Source organism: Kwoniella shivajii, chromosome 1 (genome assembly GCF_035658355.1).
Source record: "Kwoniella shivajii chromosome 1, complete sequence".
Taxonomy (NCBI): Eukaryota; Fungi; Basidiomycota; class Tremellomycetes; order Tremellales; family Cryptococcaceae; genus Kwoniella; species Kwoniella shivajii.
This window is the reverse complement of record NC_085908.1, coordinates 1,547,127-1,557,080: the sequence shown is the minus strand read 5'-3', so window position 1 is coordinate 1,557,080 and position 9,954 is coordinate 1,547,127. Positions and strand designations below refer to the sequence as shown.

The 9,954-nt window shown below is 44.5% G+C and overlaps 2 protein-coding genes across 2 annotated transcripts; both read left to right on the top strand.

The window, feature by feature from the left end:
• Nucleotides 1-1,167: 1,167 nt before the first annotated feature.
• IL334_000598 (uncharacterized protein) lies at nt 1,168-3,856 on the top strand (the record flags this gene model as incomplete). The annotated part of the gene is made up of 10 exons (XM_062932364.1): nt 1,168-1,750; nt 1,819-1,840; nt 1,897-2,007; nt 2,062-2,402; nt 2,458-2,777; nt 2,850-3,331; nt 3,398-3,446; nt 3,503-3,526; nt 3,593-3,602; nt 3,669-3,856. The coding sequence occupies 10 exons, from the start codon at nt 1,168-1,170 to the stop codon at nt 3,854-3,856; spliced, it is 2,130 nt and encodes a 709-aa protein (XP_062788415.1).
• Nucleotides 3,857-4,254: 398 nt separating this feature from the next.
• Nucleotides 4,255-9,771, top strand: IL334_000597 (uncharacterized protein; the record flags this gene model as incomplete). The annotated part of the gene is made up of 16 exons (XM_062932363.1): nt 4,255-4,283; nt 4,342-4,401; nt 4,468-4,592; nt 4,664-4,784; nt 4,863-4,947; nt 5,008-5,433; nt 5,514-5,790; nt 5,845-6,284; nt 6,351-6,654; nt 6,711-6,854; nt 6,914-7,059; nt 7,114-7,250; nt 7,313-7,393; nt 7,453-8,537; nt 8,608-9,427; nt 9,543-9,771. 16 exons carry the CDS (start codon nt 4,255-4,257, stop codon nt 9,769-9,771), a joined length of 4,509 nt encoding a protein of 1,502 aa, XP_062788414.1.
• Nucleotides 9,772-9,954: the final 183 nt, after the last annotated feature.

The following is a 9,954-nucleotide window of genomic DNA, read 5'->3' as shown; positions in this document are numbered from 1 at the left end:
CAACGTCGATCACATGATTCTTCCGATATATGCCATACAAATGCAACGGGTTCATATTCTTTTGATCCGATGGAATAGACGCCTTTTAGACGCCACAAACGACATCTGACGTATCGTCCTCGAAGTTGGGCTCAGGATTTTCAGCCCTTAGGTAGACATAAGCGCTAGTTCACAGATTTCCCAACAAAAATGATGCGACATTCCGATCCATCTTTCATAACTCAGCATACGAGGTCGACCGAATGACCCTCTCAGGGAATGAAGGTACACTACGCTTCTCAAGTGGGATATGCTGTACGCCTTGACGCATCGTTTGACTAGTGGCATACCTCATTCGCTGGACAGACGAAGCGATGTCACTTCTCAATGACCTGAGAACCAATGACTGCAGCCAAGCCGAGCTTGACAAAGGACAGTCATCAAGCACTGAATCTTTGCGCCGAGTCTGCCGAAACGCTTTTAGTCAGTGATGACCTATGATCTGAGCATCAGATATCGACTTTAGGGATGTGGTCCGCGCTTTAATGGGGATAGGGGAATCCATACATGGTATACTTCGCGATCCTCATTGGGTGATGATTACGCTTCAGAACGATTCTTGTATAGCACTTTGAGCAAGAAATCAATCCTCTACAAAGATGCACATCCAATTGACAGAATTGGATCACCTTGCCAGCAGGGCGCAAGAGTGCAAAAGAAAACCAACAATGTTTCACCCGGCTTCAATGAAGAACACGCAATCTACAGACCGACTTCCTACTGACATTTATCATGTCGACGCTCAAACGAAGGGTCAGCCATGCTACGTCGCTTTCACTCTTTAGTCATCATGCATCGCTTTAGGATTCCATGATATATCACATATCTACAGGACAGTGACGTGGCAATAATCACATGTGCTCCGTACATGTGTATTCTTTTTGTTATCAATGATCTGCAAGAATTGACCTCCACTTTTCAGAAGTTTATCTTGCCGCTTTTTTGTAACGACGTCAGTGTGAACAAAAGGAAGAATTTCTATTTTCACATATGTGTCAATCACAATCGTAAATCATCGCCAAAGAAAGACAACAGGCTTCAACAGCCAGACGTATCCAACCCCTTTTGATAAGAGCGACGCCTTATTGTCCTACTTATCTGTCAGTCCGGTGTTGGAAGAGACCAAGGATGCAAGTCACACGATCAGCTCAAACGTTTTCTTCCAGTGCCCTTCGTTCAGCAGCATCAACATCTTCCATCGGCCGAAATGTACACCTGCGATTTAGATCAGCTCAAACAGATAGATATCTTACTATTCGCGATTTCTTCACTCGACAAGGATCTACCTCCACTCGTAATCCGCGCCAATCCTCTTCTCCCACTGCTCTCTTTCCACATAGGCAAAGATCGGTGCTTTCACGTCGGTGGGCTTCAACGGAAGATACCAAAGCTCCTTGTCCGAATTGTCAAGGATCAGGTCCCAACACAAACGCGAATACTCCTTTGATACCTCCGATACCACCACCATCACCACCAACAAACCATGGACATGCCCAGGATTACGCACCTTTCATTAGGAGACTGATACAGAATTCAGGAGCGATATCGACGAACTCACCTCATAGACCTACAAAAGAGGAGTTGTTGAATGCTGCGAGTGGATGGTGGCAGCGATTCAGAATCAGAATGAAATGGTTTACTATCAGAGGTTGGAGAAGATTCAATACAGATGATTTGAGCGCTTTTGCAAGTTGGTTTGTCGTTGGTAACAGTAAGTCATCGTCACCTTGCTTGCTCAATAAAGTGAAAATAACGACTGATACACTTTTGTCCAATCAGCATTGTGGATTCTGGTTGGAACGTGAGCTACTTAAAGCTGCCGAGACCCCTGTATCGAGCTGATCTATTGGTTCACAGGACTACTTTCGTATCCGCAGTCTTCGCTACACTCAATTCGCTCTCTTTGCAGGAGTATGTCGCTAGATGGATCTCAGACTATATGACGTATAACACTGGAGTGACTGTAATGTAAGCTCATGACGATGTCCTATTTTTTGAATAATGAGCTGACTCTACTTGTAGCTTCGAGTCAGCCATCGTTCCAAAATGGGCTTCATCCACTATCGTGTTCAAGAATGTGTATCTTTCCCGTCGTTCTAACCCCAAAGAGGTACAACCAGATAATCAAAACGCCAAGTCGACCAAGACAGCCACTGCAAAGCCTCCATCACCAATACCATTCCTGTCTTCAGCGATATCTCCAGATACATACCTCGCTCCTCCGCTAGCAGGTGAAACGGATAATTATACCATGTATGATGTCAATATAGATGAAGTGGAAGTTTCACTCAGTTTAGCGAGGTGGTTAGACGGGAAAGGCTTGATTAAAGATGCGAAAGTCAAAGGTGTGAGAGGTGTCGTCGGTAAGTTGCTTGAATTTTCCCACGAGTATCGCATCCAGCTGACTGATAGAGCAAGATCGCCGATCGGTATGGTGGGACACTGCTAAGCCCCTTTCTCCTGCTGATTACCGCCATGAAACTCATACTGGAGATTTTGAATTCGATTCTTTCCATATAGAGGATGCCTTGATCACAATCTACCAACCTGGTGGTCAGAGACCCTACAACGTATCCATTTTCAGTGCTGCTATTGGGCCATTTAGAAAACGATGGTTGTTTTATGACCTAATGTGCGCAGAAGGTATGACTGGCCAATTCGATAATTGCCTATTCAGTTTACATATGCCTCAAAAACTGGGAAAGACAAAAGAAGATGGAGATCTGATCAAAAGAATGGTAAGTATGCCCTCAGATGTATTGACGACATTGCCTCTCACCCCTTTAGCTGATTGATCATTGATGTTTCAGGCTCGATTCCGAATTGATGGATTACCAATTGAACATGCTCAGTACGCTACTGGACATACGGGACCTATGAGTTGGATAACATCAGGAAAACTAGATGCTGTACTAGATATCAAGTTCCCTTTTCATCCAGATGATGAAGTCGATATCAAAGCTATTTTCGATGAAATTTCAAGAAACGTAGTCACTATCACGCATGGTGTACATCCCGAAGATCCTAATGTAGCTATCAAAGCCGCCATTCAAGCTACCGAAACATCAAACTCTAGTCGGATAATCCCTGGTCAAGCAAGATTGGCTAGGCCACCTCTGAGAGCTCCGAAAACTTCTTACGAGATATCAGAAGAAGAAAGAGAGGAAAGAAGACAAGTCGTCGTTGATATAGATCTGAGATTCAGAGACCTCAAAGCAGCTGTACCGATCTATACAACAGATCTGAGCGTCACGAATAATGCCTTGATCAGACCTATCGTCGCGTTCATCAAGTGAGTATCAAAAACCGCTTTCCTCAACAAAATGATGTGTTGCTTACCGCTCGTCTTCATGAACAGCGCCAATAGGACTTTGGTTCCCATTCATTGTCAAGTAGCTGCCGATCTTGTGAGTATCAAATTCTATCAGATAAAATGAATTAAGCTAAGTTCAATGATAACCAGAATGACTTCGACGGTTCATGGACTGTAAGTTTAGTTCCCACTTCAAAACATCTCTGCCCAAGTGCTAATAATCCTTTATGATCAATACAGTTGTTTGAAAGTAAGTTTATGTGTTGTTGGAAGGGCTGCGAGGTCGAGGCTGACATTCCCTTTTCTTCATTCATAGCTGGACTAATGACCTCCTTATCTGACCAAATCTACGCTGCTCTCGCCCATCATGTATCCTCAGAGGCAGCCAATTCTAAGAGAATCAGACAAGTCGGCTTTTGGGGCATTCAACGAGGAGCTGAAGTGCTGGTGGATACGTTGAGGAACGTGGTTGATCCCGTTCACGCGCAGCTGGCTGCCGCTTGATCAGAAAACAGGAATATAGAATTCAGTGATCAAGGAAAGTCCGATTGTTTCCTGGCGTCGGTTGTATACGATGTTGGAAATTCACGATCATAGATGGATCTATCATTGTATATACTAGTTGTTGTTACTCACCTATTGGACGATGATCGTATTGAAATGCAAAAACAACACACTTCTCACATAGAGATAACTCAATGTTGGTCCATCTTTGTTGACATTGATTGATGAGCCACGTGGTATATCGTCACTGCACGGAATAAGCGGTCGCGGACCATGAATCAATGCATAAGATGTATTTGCTCACTGTCATCCCCACATCTTCTGGACCATCTGGTTGGGCATTCTCATTCTCCCCATACCTTCGAGCACTCCTATGAAGGGATTGCAACTCGGCGAGGATGGGTAATATATCATCCATGGCTAGGGCGTAGGTTTACTTCTCATCTGTTCCCAGTATCTGACCGTGCTGATCATCTCATTGTCAGCTCAACGGCTCTAGACTCCTATGTCGCAGAGTTGGGCAATGACATATCATATGATAAAAGGTCAGCTGCCAAGAATTCTCCTCCACGAGGCTTGGCTTAGTAGAGCTGATCTGAATGATGTATCAGTCTTTCGTCTTCCCGATTCCTCAAAACAATCTTAGCTCGACATGCCTATGGTCCGATAGTGTTGAAGATATTCATAAAGCCTGATCCGGCTATGTCATTGAGAGTGATACAACGACGTCTGAAAAGTAAGTCTTTTGTACCAGCCGCTTTAGCAGTCGAGCAGCGATAACCCCAGCTAATATTGATTGTCTAATAGCTGAAAGAGATAATCTATCTGATTTACCAAATGTCAATACGTATCAAGCGTTTGTAGAAACTGATAAAGCTGGATATTTGATTCGACAATGGGTGGGATCAAATTTATATGATAGGGTCAGGTAAGTCCAACATTATCAAGAAATGGATACGCCTCTGGCACAATGAAAGGAAGCTGAGCAAGCGGAATCTTCGTATAGTACTCAGCCATATCTAGCTAGTATAGAAAAGAAATGGATAGCGTTCCAGCTTCTCACCTGTCTAAGAGATGCTCGACTAAGAAAGGTAGATCTTCATGGCTCTTTCGGGGAAGATAAGAGAAGGCTGATAAGTCTCTGATCATAGGTTGCTCATGGAGACGTTAAATCCGAAAACATACTTCTGACCACAGATTTAACACTTCTTTTAACTGATTTCTCCAGTTCTTTCAAACCAACTTATTTACCTTTAGATGATCCATCAGATTTCTCATTCTTCTTTGACACCTCTTCTCGAAGAACGTGCTATCTAGCCCCGGAAAGGTTTTATACTTCCGATTCTAAATTGGCTGAAGAGAAAAGGAAGATACCTGGAGAAGGAGAATTTGAAGGATGGGGTAAAAGAGATGGAAGAGTAACCGAGGGAATGGATGTCTTTAGTGCCGGTTGTGTCTTGGCTGAGATGTGGACGGATGGAAGAGCAGTCTTCAATCTAAGTGAATTGTTCGCTTATAGGGAAGGCAGCGTAGGACTGGAGGGGTTGCTGGATAACATCGATAATCACGAGGTCAAGGTGAGTCTGTACTTCACGCTCCTCAGTTCCACCCAGATGCGGCTTACCCCTGAAGTGCGGGTACTAAACCTTACATATAGGAGATGATTGCCCAGATGCTATCCAGGGATCCTGCCTCACGACCATCGTTCGATCTGATCTTATCCACTTTCCGAGAGACCATCTTCCCCGAATACTTCTACACTTTCCTCAAAGATTATATCACTTCCTTATCTGAAGTCACTGAACCTGTCGCACCCAGTAGTATGGAAACTACTTTCTTACAGAAATCAGCCGGGCAATGCGGAATGAAGATAGATAGGATGTTGGATGAGTGGGAAAGTATCAGTATACATCTGGATAAAAAGGCTTCGGAAGGTGAGCTACCAGACTTCCGCACAATATTCTCTCAGCTGAACCATCGTATGAAAGATGGACCCGCCCTCCTTCTGCTGAATGTAGTCACATCCTCCATTCGAAATTGTATCTGGCCTTCTTCTCGTCTTCACGGCCTTCAGCTCTTTCTTAATCTCCTTCCATATCTGTTTGACGAAGACAAGGTCGATCGCATTGTGCCATTCATTGTTGAACTTCTCTCAGACGATGTCGCCATTGTTCGTGCAGAGGCTTGCAGAACTCTTGTTATCGTTGTGGAATCTGTAAATTCGATTACTCCTCAAAATTCAACTTTCATCCCGGAATATCTTTTACCGCAAATGCGACACCTTTCAACAGATAGTGACGTCTTTGTGAGAGCCACATATGCGAAAGGATTAGTAAGACTAGCCGATGCGGCTGTAAATATGTTGGAAATGAGTCAAGCTGCCAAAAAGATAGGTGGACCGGGTCCCGAATCTTCGGGTATAATCGAAGTAAGTACGCTGCACATGTGTTATACCTAATCTAGGAGCCTGGATAGCTGATAAGATTCTCCGAAGCCTGACTACGACTCTATGCTCCAGGAGATCCAATCAGTTGTCGAAGAACAAGCTACCACCCTCTTGGTCGATGTCGCTCCTCCTGTCAAACGTTCAACCTTAGCCTCCATATCGGACTTGTGCCTTTTCTTTGGTCGTCAGAAGTCCAATGAAACGGTTCTAAGCCATATCATGACTTATTTAAATGATAGAGACTGGATGTTGAGACTTTCTTTCTTCGATGGAATTGTCAGTGTGGGAGCTTTCATCGGAGTCGGTGCGATAGAGGAATATGTCTTGCCATTAATGCTACAAGCGCTCGCCGGTAAGTTTAGTCTCATTACACTTTGCGCTGTTCCTGTTGATTGACATTTTTCATAGACCCGGAAGAAGCTGTCGTAGCCAGAGTGATTGGTTCAATGACTAGCTTGACTTCATTAGGCTTATTAGCCAGAATGAGATTATGGGATGTCTTCACTGCTGTTAGAGGGTTTCTTTGTCATCCAAATATCTGGATTCGGCAAGGTGAGTGTGGCTAGTTGACAATCATGAAAATGATATTCACATTGACCGTTGCGCTACAGGAACCGCGGGATTCATCGCTGCTGCTGCTCGAAATTTGCCTCCAACCGACGTTTGGTGTATTTTGTATCCTGGTATTCGCACAATGTTGCACTCTGACATCAAGGAAATGAGCGAGGAAAGCATTATGTCAGCTTTGTTGTCTCCTGTAAGTATCAATATACTTTTTGGGAGATCAAGTATGGTTGACTTTGTGTTGCAGCTGCCACGAAGTACCCTTGTTGCAGCCAAGGTCGCTGCTTTGCACAATACCCCTTCTGGATACTGGAACATCGCTACAGGCAAGGGAACAAGCAAAGCGAATCTAGTCAAAGCCTCTCAGAGTCAGCCAAGCTCCACGTAAGGCATTCATACTCTGTCCTTTCTGATCAAGACTCAAGCTGATGATGGTAAGAAAATAGACAACACTTGCGAGACAAAGGCATCACAGAACGAGATGAAAAGAAGGATTTTATCGTAAAGCAGGCTCATGCTTCCAAAGCGTAAGTTGGACATGCGTTTGCAGGAATCAACTTTACACAATGACTGAATGAGAATTTAGTCGCGAATCAACGGAGACATCGTCATCCCCTGATGCAGATCTTGTAGCTGGCAAATCAGTATCTCTGACTGACCTCGGCGTCACCCCGCAAACAATTTTCATCAGTCCACGAACAGTCGGCGTCGACGCCAAAGCCGATCTAAAACGCCTACGACCTCATCTCTCGGACTCACCTGCAAGCCGGCGGACATCCTTTGCAAGCAGAAGTAATCGCGGCCCTGTCGACAATCCGCTTGATGAAATCCGAAAACGATTGGCTTCGCTTGAGCCATTGTCCAAGGCAGATAAGACAGCTATCGAACCTGCTTTGCCCTCACACACTGAGTCTAACGCCACACCTTCCGAGTCTGGGTTATCAAATTCCATCGACCTTGCTGCGATGACACGAGTGGGTCGGAAAAAGGTGGACTCAAAGGCCGCACCTGCCATTGGCGCCTCCCATACAAACGCTATCGGTATCAATACCATCCATGATGAACTGACATCGGGTAGGATGACTCCCATAGCTACAGGAGTATTCGTCCCGACCACACCTCGTACAGTGGCGCCTTATAGTAGCTCTTACGAAGGTCAAGATCCCGGGGTACGAGCATTCTTAGAGCAAGTCGATTTGGAAAATTATCGAGAACCACTTCTTGATTTCGGCCCACGCATAACGGCAAATCATAGGAAACGAACACCTAGAGTGAAGAACACTTCATCAACACCTCAAGGAGTAACGATGATAGCTCATCTAACACAACATGAAAGAGCCATAACGGCCATCGTCACTTCGCCCGATAACTCTTTCTTTGCTACTTCTTCACAAGATTCTACAATCCTCATTTGGGATTCTGCAAGACTTGAAAGAAACGTGGCAACGAAACCTAGACTCACATACCGAATGGACGCTCCTGTAGTTTGCTTGTGCAGAATAGAAAATACTCATTGTCTCGCTGCTTCCGCTGAAGACGGACAATTGCACGTTCTTAGGGTACACGTGACCAGCTCTGGAGGATCGACGAAGTATACTAGAATTGAACGTATACGTTCTTGGACAGTCGGTGAAGGGGAAGGATACGTGAAATTACTATCCCATCTCCAAGGTGAGTATTAATTCAGCTCTATTGATCATGCTGGATAGGTATGGCAACGCTGAAATATTTGCTACACTAGACTCGTCCCTTTTGCTGGTTACGTCAACTTCGATGATAGCGATCCTCGATATAAGGAACATGGAGATCACAAAACGATTCCAACATCCGCTCGAGCTAGGGTTAATCACATCTTTCTGTTGTTCTACTCACTGGCTGGTCATCGGCACTTCAACTGGAACTCTCAGTCTTTGGGACTTGAGGTTCGGTCTCCTGTTGAAATCGTGGAAAGTCGGTGGAGAGGTGTCATCTCTCCGAATACACCCATCAAGAGGTAAAGGAAGGTGGATCATGGTTTCCATCATCCCTCCTGCTCTACAGGGCAAAGCGACGTCGACTGATAGCATTGATGACAATTCCGGAGCTTTGGTTGAAGTGTACGACATAGAATCGTCTAGATTAATGGAAATATATGAAGTCCGATCTAATCGACCTAGTAAGAACCCTGAACCACCAAAGGAGGTTGAAGATACGGTTCCTGATAAATCAACATATATATCTCAACTTGCTCAATCCGCAGGTATGGTTGTAGATAATCTGACCAAGACGATGACCTCGGAAGATTTTATTGGTCCATCTCCAAGTCATCCTTCACCAAGAACAGTCTTAGACATGGTAGTAGGACAGACCTGGAGTTCGTTACCCAGAAATGACGAGAACCTCTTAATGTCTGTTCCTGAGTTGGAATTGAAGAACAACGGTATTGGTTCCTCATCAAATGGGGGTCCAGGTTGGATGATCACCGCTGGTGAAGATCGAGCGGTTAGATATTGGGATTTAGTGAAAATTTCGGATGGTTTCGTCGTTTGTGGATCCCAAAAGGAAAAGGATGTCGCATTCAAGTGAGTTGACAACCACATCTTACGTTTCTAACATCTCATGTTTCTAACACCTTCTATATATTCAAGCATCATTGCATATTTAAGTTGATATCACATGCTGATGGTTTTAAACTAGGCAAATCACCAATAATGGTCCAATACATACATATACGATACCAAACGTACATCGGCATCCGAATGTGCCGACTAAAGAAAGAGAGAGACAACCCCTACGTCCTCATTACGATGCGATATGTACACTCGGAACGGTTGAAACTCCTTTTAGTAGCTGTGTCATCACTGGAGATAGGAGTGGCGTAGTGAAGGTCTGGAGAATGGAAGGGGGCATTGTATCGAATCGGTGATGAGGATTTCCGAGGAGAATTTTAATTTTGCCTGTAAATAGACTGTGGTCAATCTTCGGTCTGCTTTTAGATACCCCGCATCATGATACACAAGGGAGTTGTACTATAATTATCACAAGTATGCAGAGAGAATGCATGTATGATGTGCCTCTCGCAATGGACTGGAGCAAATCTGCATCTTTT